Below are 20968 nucleotides of genomic sequence, written 5' to 3'. Positions count from 1 at the left end.
AAAAATCAGAAGTGGTTACAGAATATGTTGTGGGTATATCAGGATGAAGTGGGTCTAGTCTGATTGGGGTTCAAGTCTGCTGAAGTATGTAGTAATTTGGGGTGATGCAATCAGAATGGGCTTGATGGGATTGCAATACAGGAAAGGTCAAATAAACATCAGAAAAAAACAACCCATTAACATTAGAAATAAAAAAAAAATAAGCAGGAGCACAACAGCCAAATTCTTATTCATTGAAATTAATTGAGGCAGTCTCTTCCATAAAGCTTATCCCCAGTCTATTCTATGCTTCCTTACATCAAGATTAGATTTCAAGCTTGAACCCCTTTAAATGGGAGCTTAATCCATCTTCATCCTTATCTATAAATGTTTATTATAATTTTTAATTTCTTCCTATTGTCTAGATTTGTCTCCCCATTATTATCTAGAATTATGTCTACAGCTTAATCCCAGTCATGAGTAGATATTTTAATCCATAAAATTTTATTATTATGTAGAACTCTACCTCGAATTATATTATCCATACATAAATATTACTGTCTATAAGTTTTCTAATACTATCTAAACGCCTTTAATGCCTAATTCTCAAATCCCTCCAGGAACGTGTTCTCCTGTGTGCTAATATGGATCAATTTGAAACACTTGATACCATCAGTATTCGGATTACTTGGATTTGCAACGCTGAGATTAATGGTACACTGATGGTTCTCCTACATGTAGAATCAAATTACATATTTGGAAAGTTTCAACATAATTTTACCTTGACATGCAGGTAGTAGCCTGGCATTTCTTACAAAGGAGTAAAAATATTTGAATTTTGAAGGTTCGGATGAGTAATATTCCAGGTTCATTGAGAAGGCAAAGTATTTGGAGTCCTTCTGATGGCCAAGATAGGCAGTGAAATGTTTGAGCTACTGCCGAAGAATTTTCTTATTTATTGTAAAATATTCAAAGCCCTTTTGGCAATGTAAAGGTATCTGGTTTTCAGTTCTTCTACGACATAGTATCTGAAGTGCAGATGGAAAATGGGAAATGCCCATTAACAAAAAAATGATTCAAATGCCTTCAACTGTCTATAGGCATACTATTTCAACTATAGTTTTTTGAGGCTGGAGGAATTCCAATCAGTAAATTCACTGCAGCATTGAAATCTGTTAATAGTTAAATTCCAATTCATGGGCCAGGCATTTGAAGCCCTCTTGACAGGTAAAATGCTTTTGGGGAAACTGCCTTTTTAAGCACTTTTGAGGGATTCTTCCTTTCCCCTAGAGAAATATTCAAAGCCATTTTATTGACTGAATTGCTATTTTAAAGTTTTTGAATTCGTGCCCTTACCATGAAAAATATTTATAATCCTTCTAATTGCTGAGTTACCCTTTTATGTACAAAATACTTGAAGACCTTCCAATGGGTAGAACTTTCTTTGGCTAGCAAAGTGTTAGAAGCCTCACTAATTTTTAGATTGTCATTGGCCACCATTAACAACTGATACCGTTGCGAAAAATGCTGTTCAAGAGGTACAATAATTGAATCCTTATTGGAGGGGAAATACCAGTAATTGGAAAATGATTTGAGCTATTTTGTGTAGTATTGTGCAAAAGCAGATTGCCATTTAATTTGAACAAAACGGTATCTATGGTATTGACTCAATAGATGGTTAGCCACAAATTTTCCTACGTAGCGTTTTTTAAGATGTGGTAAAGATATGCCTGATCCAAGCAGACTCTACCTGGGGTTTCAGTTTTTTTATTTGGAAATTGAGAATCTGGCTTTACAGTGAGGCTGGATTGTTATGATAAAATTCTTTGAATTTTTCTACAGAAATGGAAGTCAACAAGAGACCCTCATCTTTATTCAACTGTTCCTTTTTACTTTTATGTTCTTTTCCAAATAGTTATTTTTTGTTTCTCTTTTACCTTTTTGAAATTATGTTAAGGCTTTTCCAAGATTTTGACATTCTGGACTAAAATACTCAAAATTATGCAGGGGATCTTCATTTACAAGGGAGTAGGATGGCGCCTGCATTCAAATGAGATTATCATACAGCCCCATAGCACAGCTGTTCCTTTTTCTTGTACAGTGGGCTGATTGCAGCCTAGCAAGCACATTAGGACTTCTGTACATACTAATATATACGGTCCTATGCTTATTTTGTTTTTTTTCCTCTAGGAATTGTTCTGTTGTTTGACTGGCTTGAAATTCAACTAAATTATATTGAATAATATGATTTTGTTATTTAGGTCTATGTTGCTATTGTAAAAATTACTCCTGCTTCAAATCTGAGTCCCCTTTTGTAGAATCCAGAGTACCTCTGCAATCTGAAAAAATCTAATATTTTTAATTATTCACTAGTTATTATTTTTTATGGTATTTACTATTTATCTTTGATACTGGTATTTCATGGTGGTTTAATTCACTGCCACATTGTTTATTCTTTTATGCTTTCTAATACTGCAGTGTTTCCATTTAGCAGGTGTATTCAGATGGAACAACAACAATGTCTACATAAGAAAGAAAAGCCAGTCTTCGAGAATTCTATGGTAAGCTGTTTTCTTCTTTTCTAAATAAAGGGGAAAAGGGAGGTATAACAGCTGTGATCTAATGGAGATTTTGTCTTGGGCAGCTGTTATATATCCTTCCTTGCTGCAACTTGAAGGAGGTATAACAGAGATGGAAGATAATAAGCAGAAACTGATTTGCAAAGAAAGATACAAGAAACGTGTTGATGAAGAAAGGAGACATCTTTCTGAGCTTGATTTGGAACGTGAAAAAGAGTGTGGAATATGTTTGGAGACTCAGACCAAAGTTGTATTGCCTAACTGCAGTCATTCAATGTGTTTGAATTGCTATCGGGAATGGTAGGAGCAATGAATCCTAGTAATGTATTTTATTTTTTGTAGTTTCTTATTTTTCTAACAGCATAATTCTATTTTTGAGCTCGAAAGATCATCTTACCCCTAGTTTCAGGGTTAGGCACATTTACATGAGACAGGAGCATTGAAAGGTTTGACAGATTTATAATTAACGCTGTCAGTTGTTATTGCTGTGTTTTGCAGGCATGCACGATCAGAATCATGCCCTTTCTGCAGTGATAGCTTGAAAAGAGTGAACTCAACAGACTTTTGGATTTTTACAAGTAGTGAAGAAGTTGTTGACATGGAAACATTGGGCAGAGAGAACTTAAAAAGGCTATTTAATTACATTGATAAGTTGTCACTTATAGTGCCAGAGAGCCTGTTTTAGGTTTATGATTCTCATTATGATTCCTATATGAAGTGAATGAATGTGAATTATCACTAGAAAATCAACAACAGCGTCCATGTCTTATCACTGATTATTGTTCTTAGAATGGGTAGGATTGGTCATGTCCAATGAAGAAGCTTCTCTAGATTTTTATGTCTTCCCATTTTTAGCAGCTCTCAAAAAAATTAGAAACCTTTAATATAAGGTGAATTTTTAAAAATTTACATCAAGAATTTGATTCTGGAAATTTCTGCAATCCCTACACATCCTTCCTTTAAAGGGCATTTTACAATTTGGCTTTCCAAAAATGGAAATAGTCTCAACCAAAATTTTCAGTTATACTTTAATCTGTGTCTCCAGATAACAACTCCCAATGATCGCCAGTTCACACAGAACATTGGTCACACACCAATTGCCCCCACATAACACTGCTTATGCATCACTCATTCGCAATAGGTTAACAGGTTTCTTTGATATCCAATTCTAACAATAGTTTTAGACCATCTTTGTGTTTTGCTTCCTCACATAATCTGTGTCTCCATATATTTTTCCTTCTACACTCCCATACTCCCATACACTCGTTTTCCTTCTACTCACACCAATCATCTTCAACTTTGATTTCAAACCAAGAAAGGGGTTCAAGGTTTCTACAATTTCAAATTCAATTAAAATGATTTCAGTTTCTTGGAATTTTCTCTGGAGCAATCTTTGCTCTCCCAAAACTGTTTATACCCTTTTCCATAAGTAGGATACATACGCAGCGACATTTTTCACTCAAACCCTGAAAAAGAACAAGCCTGCAGGGAATTTCGTCTGGATCTTTTATCATTAATGTAAACAAAGAAACACAATCTATAAATTCCCACTGTTTTCTTGAAAAAGGAATCAGAAGAATTTACATTTTAAATGGAAAATATGAATACTTTCGAAATTGTGATGAGTTTCTTCTTCCGTATCTATCACATAAGTAGTTTTAGTGCCACCCCATTGTTGGCCACTCTTCGCCGCTACATCTGTAACCTGGACACTTTGCCTACTTCAATCGCCCTGCACAGTTCAGATCTCTCTTGCTACAGGATCTACGCATCAATTCTGCACTCAATGGCTCCACAATTATAGCCCCAAGCATAATTTGTCAGGGATTACCCTAGATTTGTCACGGTAACAATCTAGAAAGCAAATACTCAAAACTAATTGATTGAATATATCTCAGTCCCAGATGAAACATATAAAATTAACATTAATGGTAAAACTTAACAACATTTGAATCCTGCAAATACAGGCAGGGATTGCCTATAGTTACAGCCAAGAATAATGCCTTGTTCAGGATGATATACAATAGAAAAATTCATTATGGAATGAAACGGTTTCATTATGTCTCAAGGATCAAATATGTAGAAATTTTGCATTATGTAATGAAACGACAGCATTTGATCTCAATGATCAAAGATCTCTTAATCAAAATAATGGTTTCCATTAGATGAATGTCATTACAAATTGCAGGAAGAATAGTTAGGAGCTCTTTAATGAAGAGCAGATCCCCATAATAATCACATGGTCCAGAGAGATATCCCACAGGTATGTACAAGTAGTTGAGAGTATAAATGAACAGAACATATGTACAGGTAGTCTAATAATCAGGACCCATGACCAAATCAAATGACTCACTAAAACAGAGACAACTCAGAAAGTTGTTGCTTCATCTGGATCAGTAAGTCCTTTGTGTTATGGAAACCAACGGAAGATAAATAAAATCAACTATACAGTTAGAAGAACATATTGTATTTCCAGGAGATGAATGAAGAAGCTTTATGGGCTTTCTAAAACAGTTGTTTTTCTGCCAATAGCAGGAACTTTATAGATAGCCCATAACAGTCAACATGGGATCGGTAATGGAGAGGCCATAACTGTTTGCAAGGCCGGACAATAGACACCTACACAGTCTATGATAAAATTTCATCAGGCATAAATGTTAATATGAGAGGAATAATCAAGGGTTCCAGCTCCTTCCCATCCCATCCATTCTTCCCACTCGTCCCAATAAGCGTTATTGATTCCCATCATGCCCTTGACAGAGTAATCAGCAGAATAACTTTGCTGCTTTGCCTTTGCTAAACTGGACATTAACGTCTGCTCATTATCACAAAAGTAACAACAATCAGAAAACCGTGGGCCTGCATAAGAGTCCCATATTACAGAATGAAAATGCATATAGATAAAGATTACTCTTAGGCAGGCAATTTACCTCATAAGCCTGATTGATCTTGTGAAATTGAACCCCACGCACATCTCCTTTGCAAACATCCGGATGATACTGTAAGCAGATTATATCAACATATGAGTGCAATATTAATGTTTTCTGACATTATATATGACCAGGGATATTTCCAGACAAATTTTCTTAAAAATTCTCAAGAATGTGTGAAGTCTGACATTTTTAATTTCTATTTCAAACCTGTATCTCTTTTTCTATTTGCTTCAGAAATGGAAGATTTATTGAAAATATCTGATCTTGAAAGTAAGAGACATAGCTTCAAATGGATACTTGCATACCTGCAACGCAAGGCGACGGTAGGCTCTCTTCACATCTTTTTCAGAAGCCCCAGGGGTCAATCTCAGCGTCTCATACTGCTCTTTCATCCCAGGAAAAGCAACAGAGGCCATCACAGTTACATTCCTCCTGCCTCCCATTTGTAATAGAATACAGATTAATAGCAGTGTGCAACCCATTGTGAGTGTCTGGAGCATCTTCCATAGTAGAGAAAACAAGGGATCTATCTTATTTGTGACAAGCACTCACCATAATCCCCAACTTTCTGACAGAATTAAGTCTTCTTGTTTCATGACACATGTACACACTTGGCTCACAAAAGTTTGAATGATCCATAGTAATCTATATCTACCAGAAACAATTGCAACATAGCAAAATCATCCTGAACCAAAAACTATCACATGCCACGTACCAACACTAATTCTGAAGGGTTAATCCATAATAGTAATACTTTAGGTGAGATCACGTAATTACAGAAAACCATCTCTAAGCATCTTGAACCCAAATGTCTATAGGTCTCGTGTGAATTCTATGATAGGTGCAACAAAATATATAAGAGTTCAGTTTTGCAACAGTTAACAGAGGTTCGCTCAAAATAATTGTGAGTTAAACTTTCCTCACTGATTTCTTCACAAATTTTTGTACTTTTGTATTCCTAAAAAAAAAAAATGAATATCTTTATCTTTTTGTACCTGTAGAGTTTTTCCCAATTCCAAATCTAGTATACCTTTAATGTTTCTAGTATATTTGAGATCTATTTCTATTATTATTGGAATTTATCAAATATATAGGGGTATTAGTGCCCAGTGGGAGCATGGGGATGCTACAAAGCATATTCCTTATATTCGACACTTCTATTAAAGTACACCCATCGATCCACTCAAATGTCTCTGTTTGCTATTTGCTTGGTATTTCCTCTATCGAGCCCCTTTGACTTACCTTACCAGGCATTAGAAGAGGGTTCAAACAAGCAAGAGAAAGCTGAACCAATGATCATACGCTGTTAATTTTGTGAAGTGAACCTAGCAAACGTAGGAGTAGTTGCAAAAAAAACTTGCAAGATTCTCCGACAATTACAAAAAAGGCATGATAAGCATCGGATTAGCACATACCTCTCAGATGGGGACCAAATATGATTGCACTTTTCGAAAAAAAAAAGTTTAAATTCCCACATAAGAAACAAAACAATTAGATACAGACCGTTTGAGATTCTAGAGAAGATTGCAGAGACACTCTTTCCAATCAGCATTAGCCTCGTACATGGGCATTTGTTTTGTGGTGAATATAGATCAATTGAAGCTTTCTGAACCATCTTTATCAACAGGGACTGTCTTATCAACAGGAAGTGTTGCAGAAAGGTAAAGTGTTGCGGAAGAGAAGCAGGTAGACTTGGTAAAATGAAATAGAGTTATTCAAAATTGGAAAGAAGGGAGAACTCTGAGTGTCTAATAAATGGTACATTTAATAGAAGGGATAGGAAAATTTCCCTCAATTAAAAGTTGATGAGGACATTCAACTTGTAGGGGAAAAGGTTGATCTGAGTTGGACAAGGAAAGTTTGATTTGCAAAGTTGGATAGGTTGTAGAGCTAGGGAAAAAAAATACAGAGTTGGTTACAAACGACCCGAGGCTAGCGGGGTTTTAAGTAGATTGCAATTGTATGCCTGTAGGAGGTGTAAGATTGTAACCCCAAAGTTGTGGGAAGGAGACAAGAAAGCAACCCCTTGGTTGGAGGGTTGTGGGCAAGACAAACTAACCATAGCAGTTGGACACCCGTTATCCTAAGTTGTGGAGTTAACCAAGAATGTAACTTTTCTTGCAGAGGAAAATACCATATTATGGGGAATCAAAAGGCCTGCAACTCAACATTGCTACAATATAGACATTCTTGAGTTGTATGTCACACTCGAGTTAAATGGGTCTGGACTAGTGTTCATGTTCAATGCACTTAATACAACATTCCATGGGCACACACCAAGAGTTACACGTCACATCTCTCAATACAATAACAATCAGTAACAACCGGATCAAACTAACCATTTATTATACAGCAAATTGCTTCTCCAAACAAGATCAGACATATGCTAGCTACCAATGACAGCTCAGCTAAAGTCTACAGGTCTACGTAATCACATAATTATGAGATATGATCAAAATAATTACATGATTATTGACTACATGTACTTATTCTATCAACAGAGCAATATAACATAGCTATACAATTCCCAAACAATGATTGTGTGAGCAGTCAGGAAACTGAAATAAAAAGATCAAATATACACAAAGTAAATAGCAAAATTTCACCTCTTTTAGATCATATGTAAGACAAAAAATGCCAAAGCAATCTGTTCTCTTCCCGTCCGGAGTCAGGGTGGTAGTGGGTGCAGGGGTTGGCGCCTGAGTTTGGCTACAAAAATACCAATAACGACACTTAAACAATTCACCAAACTGCACAATAAATCAGAGAATTTCACCATAGCCTTTCCAGTGTGGATTTTACCTTGGAGCAACTGAGCAGACAACTTTCATGGACGGAAAACATTTTTCTGTATTGACATTGAAGGAGAACGTGGCTGGTTTTTGCGGCAAGAAAGAACTGTTCAGACGATATAAAGAGACGTTCTTCTTCCTCTGCAAAAGCTGAGATGTCCCAGTAAACGAGATATCGGCCATGGCCATATCCAAGCTGATCAGACACCGTGAATTCAGAGATGTCGGAGCTTAAATTGAGTTGAAGGGTAGAATATAGATGGGTCTTTGTTGTATTAAATTCAGAGTTGTGCCGCGATGGGATATCCCGTTTTCAAAATTTTTGACAGACCCCAAATTTTATTAAAAATTTCTTTTTCATTGGGTTTGATGCAATTAAACCACGAGGAAATTTGATATGAAACCTTTCTCACTGATAAAGCTATAAGTCAAAAAAAATGTTCTCCAGGCACCAAAAACTTTCAGATGGCAACCAATGACACCATTTCATTTACCTTTCAAAAAGATGAACAGGACCTAAACAGGTAATGTCCTTTACCTTGGTTAGAAGGTTCGTTCCTGATTTTACATGAGCGAGGGTTGCTCCTGAAAGGTCAACCCTATAAGTTTATGTGTGTGTGTCCTGCAATACTGTAAACTAAAAGACACTGGAGCCAAAGAGAACCTTACATCTTCTACATGAGCATGATTTTGGTAGGTATCCAATGCAGCAATCTTACTTAAAAGTCTCTGTCTCAAATTGCCCGTATACATCTGTGAGCCCTTCAAAATCCTAGCATTGCTTCCTAAAACCACATTGGCAACCTCATCACATTATCCTGACTGACCGTCCAATTGCAATCTCCTTGCAGTCTCATTTGTGGGTTTCCACAGCTTGATTCCATGCAGAACAATATCTGGTCCCAGGATTGGTATCAGGCTCTGCGATGAAAATATCCCGAAAAACCAAAGCATCTTCAGCCACCCATCATCTCAGAAACTAAAAATACAGGAGAGGAGAAGAAAGCAACGTTACTTACTTTCACAATGGCAGGATGTTTTGCGAGATTGTAGCATTCCAGAAGCCATAAAAAGCAGTTTAGCTCCGAGGGGCCCCTTAGTCCTTTCTTGGAGATCTCATTATGCAGTGCCGTATGGCGTATACCCCATTCAATATACAGTTTAGTAAAGTTATAATCGATATTTGTATTTACTGTTACATAGCCCTGTTGGCTGAAAACAGAAATGGCTGCGGGCCCCATTCTTGAGAGCCAGAGTAGGTGGTAAGCCGCCCAAGCGCCTACAGCTGCGATTTCCTCTGCGACCCAGATCTCTCACAGAGCATGGCTGTCGAGATGGGAACCAAATGAAACAGCCAAAACTGCTTTGATTTTGATTTGATTTTAACTCTTCCCAGGCTTTAGTAATCATCTGCAATGAGAAAAGAATTATGGCCTCCGCCGTTGGATCGAGGAATTAAAAAACCCAGCAATATAATAGAAGTAGTGGGAATTGAACCAGCGACCTGCGCTACAGAATAAACTGACTGAAACCCACAGGACAAAACATAACATCATCGCACTGCGTTTACTCACTATTAAATCGCTCGGTTGGGCGGTGCAGTTGAGTTAAAATTCAAACCCCCTTCTCTAAATATTTACAGAGATTATTCATCAAGTGACTGAATCATCCCTGGTGAATCCTGAACGGATCTATAACCTAAAAATTTAGGATCCAAATTCTTGGGCAACGGCGAATTGAAATAAATAGAAATAGCCAAAAAATGTATACATGGGGAATTTGTACTAACCTTGATGATTCTGCGAAGGTACTGAGGAAAGAGGGGACTGTGCCGAAATGTCGAGGGCGGGCGGCCCCTGGCAAAAGAATCGATAAGAAGAACTGCAATTGTGCAACCTTGAGAGGGTTTCCGTTGAGGTTTCGCGAGACTCCAGCAATACAACTCGCGCCAGCTGCAGAGGTTTTGCGAGACCTGGGCAATACAACTTGCGCTAGCTGCAGAAGTTCTCGGACCATGACGAATATCGTATGTCAGTGGAAAGCAGAAGGGTCGCGCCAGGTGTCAACCTGACAATGAAAAGAACGACGAAAGGCTGTCTCAATAGGAAGGCCTATCGGCCTAAATATTACTTACCCATAAAAAAACACAAAAATCTATATAAAAGTATAATTTACTCTTTATAAAATTTCCTAACCTAAACATAATCCAAAGATATCATTTAACTGTTATAAAATTTTCTAAGATAAACCATTTCCTAACCTAAACACAATCCAAAGATATCAATTAACTGCTATAAAGTTTTTCTAACATAAACTTAACCCATCTTTTCTAATTTCCTAGTTTTAGTTTATTTTTCATTGCTATTGGATTTTGATATTTTTATTAGTTAATTTTTCTGTTAAATGACCGATAACTCCACTACCTTTAGTCTATCCGTTGAAATAATGATTTGCCCGAGTTGTTGAAATTTGATAATAAATACACATACAATAACCCAAAGAATTGTTAGACATGTAATTTAGGGTGGAATTGAATGTAGATCGGTGGATCTCACAAATTACATCGAAAAGTTGGAGCGTGCCTGCGTGAGAGGGCAGCTGTTGGAAAATAATTAATTATGTATAAAGATATTAATGACGGTTTTGAAAGAAAATAAACCGTCAAAAAAACGTTCTTGAAGTTTCAAAACACATCGTGTCAACCCTGAATTATCCATCTGCAAAAAAATTGACATTTGTCGACCTGTAATCAAATTCCAAGTCAAAGGCGGCATCGCCGAAAGGGTAAAGGAATTCTAAGTTTTAATTAGGTGAAAGGAAACACTCTTTCACATAACTAGCATTTGCACCTAATGTTGCAAAGGAAACGCCGTAAGGCATACACTGTGGAGGAATATTGAAATGTGAATGGGCATTTTTGAAAGCAAGGGTCGATGATAATGAGTTTCAATTGAGGAAGTAATGCCTAAAACCCTATTCGAGGGTTAAAGTGGCTATAAAATGGAATAAAAATCGTCATAAATAGCCATTGAAGTTGTTTAAACACCTTTGTATCTGGATAAAGATTGCCTAGTTGAAGGTGAAGGTAAACAAATGAATCCAGGTGAACAGGTTGATGATAATGAGTTTCAATTGAGGAAGCCATGCCTAAAACCCTATTCGGGGGTTAAAGTGGCTATAAAATGGAATAAAAATAGTCATAAATAGCCATTGAAGTTGTTTAAACACCTTTGTATCTGGATAAAGATTGCCTAGTTGAAGGTGAAGGTAAACAAATGAATCCAGGTGAACAAAAACTGGGTATCCATATCGATTTGGATAGGGTTATTTAAGAAATCATCATTTAAATGAAAAATTTAATTAATATCAAGATATATTTAAAACATGTATTATATTCATTAAAATAAATTGATTTTTTTTTTAAATATGTTAAAACCCATTGATAATGAATTGGTTGTAAAGACATAAACTATCAAAATAGTATTTCATCTTGAAACATCTTTTTTCAAGTTTCAGTTGGAAAATACAAGTAGTAAATTGTAACGGAAGAGGTTAGAGAAGAAATATAATATTATGAAGAACATTGTGGTTGTCATTCCATATTTGAAGTTGCATCGAAATTTGTTGGAGGCATCGAAGACCTGAAGAAGCAGTAATGAACCTGCAAAATGTATATTTTGTTAGGATTTGCAATATGTAAATTAAGTGTGGAAATTTATTTGTAATATTTTGCATGTGAGTTGTTTTAAAATGAAATTGGAATGAATGGAAATGAAGTTACAAGGGAGAGAAACAAGGCACGGTCTAAAGTTTGGAGGGGAAATGAGATATGAAATCTTTTATAGGAATGTGCCTATGTAATGATGTATGGAATCTAGATTGTACATAAAGGTGCATTGAATATATAGACATTATTACAAGCCCATTCAAACCCAAGTGTGACATCAACTTCAGATTCCCTAAACCCTCAGATGAGTTTGTGCTAATTATAGCCCATGTTGGATTGGTAATAAATCTAGGTTTTACTTGGATTGAACTTACTACTAAAATAACAGAGGTTTTGGTCTTTTGTGAATTAAAATTCATGCAATTTGAGTGTTTTTGCAACGTAATCTGCATTTTCTTTAACATTGTACATAAAAAAGGTTTGGTCTTTTATGAATTTAAAATTCATGCAATTTGAGTGTTTTTGCAAAGTAATCTGCATTTTCTTTAACATTGTACACAAAAAAGGTAGCTGCTCTATAACAAGCCTGGGAAAGATGTCCATGATTATTAAATAAAATGAGGTCAATATTCAATGTCATTGAATAATATTCTCAGTGTTAATAAATCTAAATATATGCTAGTTTATTTCATGAACGGAATAATCAGAGCTAAAAACAGTCACCAAGGGCTTGCAGACTACTTCCTCAATTTATCCTCTGCACTCTGACTTGTTTGTAATGTAGCCTAGCATGTGAAGAGTGTTCTAGTTAGCAGAGTAGGGTAAAGTCTAAAAAAGGCTTAAATACTCGTTATCATCTCATTTCTCTAAACCCTCTCTCCCTTGCTTCCGCACTCCGTTCATTGAATATTTCAAGTATTCACTGCCAGTTATCTTCCTTAATCGCTTAATCCATTGAATTCAGTCCAAAACATAAATACCAATATGCCTACAACTATTGCTACTGATTCAAGGAGGAACATCCCCAAAAGAGGGCAGGTGAAGGCAGCCATTGCCTCTTCCCTCGCCCAATCCATCAGATCAGTGTTAGGATCCCCTAAATCCTTCAACCACTCTGTTGTTTCCTCTTCCTCTTCTCTCGCGACTGCAAATCGTTTGAGAGCACAATGAATGACTTGCAGATCAAATGGGCTTGAGTTTCTTTCATTACAAATTCAGTGATGCAGAAATTAAATCATTATGGATGAAAGCATGGGATCCATAGATCTGTTTTCCAAATCATTTGCTCATTTCTCTAACTCTTTTCCCCAGATTTGAAGCCCTGCAACACCAATGGAGTTTGCTCTTTATGCTGTAGTGAGTCACCAAATATAAAGAGGGGAAATATTTTCTACTATAGCATCTTTTCCTAGTTGCAGTTGAAAAGCTCTGAAATACAAAGTTTGTTGATCAGAGATTTTGAGTTGAAATATATGGCACTTGATTCCCCTTGGCATGTGTAACTGATTTTGATCCATTAGTGGTGTTTATAAACTTCATCTATGTATTGGATTGATAGAAATACCCATTAACATGTAGAATAGACTTGAATCCTGTTTTTTACATCCAACAACTAAGAGTTTACTAATTCATCATGCTTTTGATCCATAAGTGAGTGGCTATAAACCTTAACTCTGCATTGAGTGATGAATCATTTGCATGAATGTTCTTTGAATGTGTGGCTAATTAGCATGAATGTTCTTTGAATGTGTGGTTAATCAAATATGAATCGTTTGCATGAATGTGCTTTGAATGTGTGGTTAATCAGATATGAATCGTTTGCATGAATGTGTGGTTAATCAGGTACTCAACACTCACTTTGAATGTGTTATTAATCATTTGAATGTGTGGATGCATGAATGTGCTTTGAATGTGTGGTTAATCAAATATGAATCGTTTACATGAATGTGTGGTTAATCAAGAACTCAACACTCACTTTGAATGTGTGGTTAATCATTTGAATGTGTGATTAATGAAATATAAATCGTTTGTATTTTGGTAGTGAATGTTAATGATTGAAGTTACATGTAGTTGAAGTTATTAAAAAGTGAAAAGATTTTCTATTGTTTATCTTATAACTGTTTAAACTAGAAGTAACTGTTCACATAGTTGAAATTTGGAGGAGATTCTTTCATTTAGGTTAATGAAATGAAACTCTGAACAATTTATTTTGATTTAGGTTACTAATGGTCAAAAAATTATTTTGAGCTTATAATTGCTCACCTATATGATGCATTCATTTGGAGTTAATTATACCATTTAGATTTATTGTGACCAAAATCTAATGTGAGTGTCAAATATGTAGGATGGAGAAAGTAGACGTTATGTGTATTCGCAATAGAGGCAAAATTCTGGGAACTGTAATTTGTGTGGGTGGAGCAATGGCTATGAGTTTCCTTCAAGGTCCTACTCTAGCCCAACTCTGGCCTCTGTGGGGACAATCAACATCAGTTTCCAACACTAATACAGTACACCTAGTGGAAACCATTCTACGCGAGGGAGATTCAGGCAACCAGATTAGAGGGTGTATTTACCTTATCTCAGCATTGATAATGTTATCCACTATCATGATATTGCAGGCCTCCCTACCACCTTGCATATTAAATTGATACCCAATTATAACCCTTTTCTGTATTTAGAAGTTTCAAAGCTCCCCACCCAATCAAATGTATGATTATAATTTCATGTGCAGGTTGAGACATTGAAGAAGTTTCCAGCCACACTATCCCTTACATCAATTACTGCCATTCTAGGCTCCATCCAAACTACTCTCCTAATAGCCATTCTTGACAGGGGCATCATTCCAACATCATGGATACTAGATAGGGCTAATATTTTGACTGTGTTCACTGCAGTAAGTCTACATACATGAATGATGTTCTTCCTCAATTTTCCCAGCCATGAACAACTTAAATTTTTGTTAGGTGGTTAAGCTAATTTGTGGAAGATTAATTCAATTTGGCAGGGAATCATATTCAATGCAATGGCATTTCCATTACAGTTATGGTGTTTGCAGAAACGAGGGCCGGTATTCGTTACAGTATTCAACCCAGTGTCTACCGTGTGCTCAGCAATTTTATCATCTATAGTTCTGGGAGACACACTGCGTCTGGGAAGGTGGGTGGTTTGTTATATTCTCAAATATTCAATTCGGTGGTTTTTTATATACTCCAATATTCAATTTGTGTTAGAGTGGTTCAGGTAAAATTAAACTTGATTAGATAAAGTTATTAGTTGTTCTTGGGCTAATGAGAATCTATGGTTTTGTCCATGGTATTCATATGGAGTATAGTATATTCTTAAGTCTTCAATTTCTATTAGAGTGGTTCAAGTAAATTTGATTAGGTAAAGTCATCAGCTATTTTGGGGTTCATGAGAACCCATAATTTTGTCTATGGTATTCATGTGGAATATAGCCTGTTTAAAAACAGAAAGACTCCATAAGTGAAAGAAATTAACATGGAGGCTTTTGGCTTTTAAATAGGTTATATTCCACAGGAATATCATGGGCCAAACCACAGGTTGGAGCCAGAAAACTACTTATAACTCGACTAAATCAAGTTTACCAGAACTACCCTAACAATTTACATTAAATTTATTATTTCTTCTCTCATTTTGCCTACAAATTTACAAAATTAATTAACTGAAATGCTTGATTTTCCTACACTAGAACAGTTTGATGGGTTTGATTCTTATATTCATTGGTCTCTACCTTTTTCTGTGGGGAAAAAGCCAAGACGATGCTACCCAGATCAAAATATCTTCTGACGAAGAAGCAGATATAACCATCACAGCAGAAGGAGAAGAAAATCAGCACCCACCTCCTGCTTCTGAAGTAGTGGATTTGAAAACACCTTTACTACAGTAACATTCTTGACATTTTGTTGAAAAATTGCAATGTTTGTAATAAACACTTAGTCAGTTCGAACAAAGATGGCAACGCTCCCAACAAAAAGGGCTACCTAACATCAGAAGTTCCAAATTGCTCAGGCACACAATAGTACTAGGTAAATCTTTGATGTTTGTACGGAACAAATTTAACTTTTTCAAAGACGGTTGACTTCCAACCTGGGAAGGCAATAACTCCATTTGGAGGCAACCTGATAGATCTAAACATTCAAGAGTGGTGATATCTCCAAGTGTGGAAAGAGTAAAATTCAAACAATCACTCAAATGTAGATGTCTAAGTTGCAATAGATTTCCCTGAAAGCTTGGAAGCATTTCCAGACATTTACACCTAGAAAGATTGATGTATTGAATATTTTTTAAATTTTCGAAGAAACTTGGAAGCATCTTCAAACTTTTGCACAATGTCAGATTCATGGTTTGGAGATTTCTCAGATTTTGAAACAAATCTGGAAGCATCTTCAAACTTCCGCACAGTGTGAGATTGATATGTTGGAGAGTTGTTCGATTCCCAAAGGAATTTGGAATCATCTCCAAATTGCTGCACTTAGAAATATTGGCGTGTTGGAGATTTACCAAATTCCCAAAGGAATTTGGGAGCATTTTCAAACTTCCACAGTCTGTCAGATTGATGTGTTGAGGATTTGTTAGATTACTAAAAGAATCAGGAAGCATTTCCAAACTACTGCACTTGGACAGATGGAAGTATTCGAGCTTTTTTAGATTCCCAAATAAAATTGGAAGAAGCTACAATTTCGGGCACCCTATGAGGGTTAGATATCTCAAGGAGCTCAAATAACAAAATTCTTCTGATAGCATTGCTACATCTGCGTATGTCAACAATCGCGGACAATTCAGTACAATCTTTTCTAGGTGCTTCAACGACCTTAATGACTTTGGAAACTCGGAAAATGGAGCTTCAATATTTAATTCCCGTAAGTGGAGAGGTGCCTGCAATGTTAAGTACATTTCGATTATATAAGAAATTGAAAATATAGGAGAATTATTGCTCTACAAATTGCTGCATCTATATGTACGTACCTCAAATCGAGATTGCCACAATCTTTTCAATTCCCAACCGAACACTTTTAAAAATCTTAAATCGCACAATGGAATCCAAGAAGGCAGTGATGAGTAGATCAACACATTCCAATGAAGCCATATGAGTTTTGGTGACCACACCGAAGTCAAGATGCTTTCAAAGTTGCCTTCAACTTCAAGAAGTTGCAATTTCCTGATTCCGCAGACCTCTTGATTGTAACTTGTATTCAAGGGCAATTCTAATTCTGAATGGAACACTTCCTAATCTTCATCCTCCCCAATAAAGGTGTACCAAGGAGCCATCGCAAATCCGCGCACTTCTGTTATCACTTGTTTGTGGTTTGAAAACAATAAACTATTATTAACATAATGTGTGGCAGATTGTTTTGAATAAAAAATACCGAAAGTTCTTTAGACATTCAACAATTAAGATGGCTCAAACACTTATAGAGGATGATTGTTGCAAGAACTCATGAAGATGAAGATTCTTTATCGGTCACCAAAGCCAACGCGGTAATAATTCTGGACAATCCGCAATAGCTCTTCCCAAATCTATGAGGTGATCACGCATTCTTATTCTATTTTCATCGTCCAACTCGACAAGACACTTGTCGAGCAGATTTTGAAACCCTACCAAACCATTCCATCCCGAACCCCTCCATATTCTTACCCATGTATCCTTGTCTTTTCCTATCGAAAAATAGGCAATATCTAAAAATATTTGCCGCTACTCATGATTGAGAGAGTCGTAACTAATTTTAAGGCTCCTTTCTATCTATGTAGGTAATGTTTGGTGAAGTCCATTCAGTTGCTCTTCCCAGTAAAGTTTGTCATGTCCACAAACAAGCGACCCAAAAACTTTCAATGATAGAGGCAAACCATGGCATGCCTTTAAAAACCCATCTACAAGATTTTCAAATCTTGGTAGTGGATATGGCTGGAAAAAGGCATGCAAGCAAAACAACTCTTGGGAGTGTGTTATATTGAGGCCTGGTAACTGATAAATTGACGACTCTGCAATTCGTGCACTTCTAAGGATATGCTTGACCCTAAACGTAACCAAAATCAAGCTCTTGGGGTGAAGGACATGCTTAATTGGCAAGAAAGGATCTAATTGATCCACACGACCTACATCATTTAATATTATGAGTGCCTCACAAGCTGAAAGATTCTTTTTAAGTATCTCCACGCCTTCTTCCCACCTCTCAATTTTGATATCTCTATCCTTCAAGTCCTTAATGAGTTTGCTTTATACATTGTTTAGAGACATTTTATTTGCATTTTTCCTCACATCAAATAGAAAGCAGGATCTATCATAATCTGACCTCTTACGATTAAAAAGTTCTTTGGCCAGCATTGTCTTTCCAATTCCACCGATGCCCACAGTCCCCACAACCTTGACCTCCACATGCTCACCATGATGCGGTCGCAGTGTCCCTTAAAAATCTTGTAACTTTTCCGCCAAACCAGTTGGATATTTTGCCACATCAAATGGCATTGCAACATTTTTCAACACGGCTTGCACAACCTTCTCCAATAGCTCCTCTTCGTGCTCCTCCAAGAGTCTCTCTTCGCCCTCGTCCCTGAATATTAATTAAGACAGTAAAGCAAGTAATGACAAAAGCATACTTGAGATGTGATGTAGCTTCAATGCAACAGATTTAGACCTAATATGGATCAAGATAGTGGATATCCTTACCCATTACCCTCCTGCAGTTCAAAGTCACTTATATTCGTGACATGATGAAGGGCGTTTCACCAAGTCTGGATAGTCTGCAAGTTGTACTGCTGCTTCTCTTCGTGGATACGTAGGGCTTTAGCATATGATCCATCTTTATCTTTGCCCATCCACCTGACCTCCGAGGGCTTCACTTTATAGAAGACCGGAAGAATAATAGCTTTGGACTCCACCACGACGACCAGCACATCCAGGCACCACCTGGATTCGGCATAGGTTGTAGATAAAATGACTATATGGACAGAGGCTACTCAAACAACAGCTTCTATCTGAGATGTAATATTTTGTCCAGCCTGCAGTTCAGGCTTGTCGAGAAAGACTTGCAAGAGGCGACGGTATTTGTAACCACTAGACCAGTGCGCAAACTGTTTCAACAACTAATTTTTTGCAACCATTCTAATCTAATGGCTGAAATCTTTGCAATCGTCTTACATATAATCCTATGGCATATAAAGATGACAGGTAGGCAGAGAGAACTAGTTTTTTGTAGTTTATTTCAGAGGGAAATGCTTTACGGCGTAATTAATTAATCGTCAATGGTAAAGGTGACATACCCATCCTCAGGTTTACCAATACGTCAAACAATATTTTCATATATTATTCAAAGTATAACACACCAATATACATGTTCAAAAATACAAATATCTGCGATTAATTTTACCAGGCTGACCATGACAATTCCCTCCGTCAGACACATTGACCATGACAATTCCCTCCGTCAAACACATTGAGAAAGGTCAAGCTTATTTACCATGCCCGATTGGGCTATATATACCCACTGTTAAATTTATATTAGAAAAATTTACTCCACATTTTTCTTCAACTAAAATTTTATTTCAGAGTGAAAAACTCGGACTCAATCATTTTAATAATGATCCAAAACATATTTATTTTTCCAATTTTACAATATTATTATTAATAGCAATTATTTCATTTTAATAATGATCCAAAACATATTTATTTTTCCAATTTTACAATATTATTATTAATAGCAATTATTTGAGATCAAAAAGTTTGTCTCTTACAAAAAAAGATAATAAAAATTTCCACTTCTTTTACCTACTCAATCATTTTAATAATGATCCAAAACATATTTATTCTTCCAATTTTACAATATTATTATTAATAGCAATTACTTGAGATCCAAAATTTTTTCTCTTACAAAAAAGATAAAAAGAAAACTTCCACTTCTTTTACCTACTTTAAATATACTATTCCAAGATTATCATCTCCATCTTCTTATACAATAAGAACTTCAAACCAATATTCATTGGACCCTAGTTAACCTGGAAAGCAATATTAGAAAGCAATATTCATCCCTTCTGCCTCAGAAAAGTGTTTAATGCCAAACCAAAAGATGTAACAGCTGATGAAAAATCCTTTATCTGTGCTATCCGTTTAATAGGCAGTAACCTGACAGATCACCGTCCACGCTCCACCTTGCCATTGTAGAGCGGGGAGTAAATCTGGACGCCCACACGCCTTCATAATGCAGCTGTCTAGTAAGTAGACGACCGCCCAAAGCGTGTCCTTCCAGGGAACCAGTCTGATAATGACACCACACAACCAGCAATTGTTCTCATAAGTCTCTACAGCGTCCCTAGCTGAGCAGTGCAGAGGGAACGCCATGTGTGAGGCACACGTCCTCCACCAGGAGCTTGAGTTACAATCTTGTCATAGCATACCTTGAGTTACAATCTTGTCATAGCATACCTTGCAAAGCCGACCCTCTTCGTTCTCACACACAAAAATATATCTCTTATATATAAATTTGACATTTAATTTAATTCTATTATTATTATTATAATATTTATATTTATTATTAATATATTTTTAATAATTTTATAAGTATTAATAAAATTATTATTTTTTTATATTAAAAATATATAATAATTAAAATTATACTATATTCAATTTTGAAACTATAGGTACATTATCCTTGTCATAGCATACCTTGCAAAGCCGACCCTCTTCGTTCTCACACACAAAAAAATATCTCTTATATATAAATTTGACATCTAATTTAATTCTATTATTATTATTATAATATTTATATTTATTATTAATATATTTTTAATAATTTTATAAGTATTAATAAAATTATTATTTTTTTATATTAAAAATATATAATAATTAAAATTATACTATATTCAATTTTGAAACTATAGGTACATTATCCTAAAAACATATATGTCGATAACAAATACAAAATGTTTTTCCTTCAACGTGGAAAGTAAGAGTTACATTATACCAAATATCATTGAATCAGTATGATGGGGTATTAGCTTTCATCA

The 20968-nt window shown here is 35.9% G+C and overlaps 2 protein-coding genes across 6 annotated transcripts; one reads left to right on the top strand and one right to left on the bottom strand.

The window, feature by feature from the left end:
• The first annotated feature begins 2206 nt into the window (after positions 1-2206).
• On the top strand, positions 2207-3395 carry LOC149209581 (E3 ubiquitin-protein ligase AIRP2-like). The gene is made up of 3 exons (XM_089394293.1): positions 2207-2540; positions 2624-2858; positions 3057-3395. Exons 2-3 carry the CDS (start codon positions 2671-2673, stop codon positions 3241-3243), a joined length of 375 nt encoding a protein of 124 aa, XP_089250419.1. The 5' UTR covers positions 2207-2540; positions 2624-2670; the 3' UTR covers positions 3244-3395.
• A 1790-nt stretch (positions 3396-5185) lies between these two features.
• Positions 5186-10259, bottom strand: LOC149209580 (chaperone protein dnaJ 8, chloroplastic-like). Of its 5 annotated transcripts, none has more exons than XM_089396399.1 (6): positions 10073-10256; positions 9303-9693; positions 8953-9204; positions 5797-5923; positions 5489-5557; positions 5186-5373 (listed from the first exon to the last, which is right to left on the bottom strand). In XM_089396399.1, coding segments are annotated over exons 3-6 (369 nt in total). In that variant the 5' UTR covers positions 8955-9204; positions 9303-9693; positions 10073-10256; the 3' UTR covers positions 5186-5202. The 5 variants fall into 5 exon arrangements, 4 of the variants coding, with proteins under 4 accessions (XP_089252525.1, XP_089252526.1, XP_089252528.1 ...); XM_089396400.1 differs by lacking the exon at positions 10073-10256 and adding an exon at positions 9858-9983; XM_089396402.1 differs by lacking the exons at positions 8953-9204; positions 9303-9693; positions 10073-10256 and adding exons at positions 8098-8200; positions 8294-8701 and having other exon boundaries at positions 5797-5927.
• Positions 10260-20968: the final 10709 nt, after the last annotated feature.

This window comes from Pinus tabuliformis, chromosome 1_2 (assembly GCF_031772625.1).
Source record: "Pinus tabuliformis cultivar Carrire ecotype Pingquan chromosome 1_2, CPIR1, whole genome shotgun sequence".
Classification (NCBI taxonomy): Eukaryota; Viridiplantae; Streptophyta; class Pinopsida; order Pinales; family Pinaceae; genus Pinus; species Pinus tabuliformis.
Note: the sequence above shows the minus strand (reverse complement) of the source record. Positions and strands in the feature narration are given on the sequence as shown.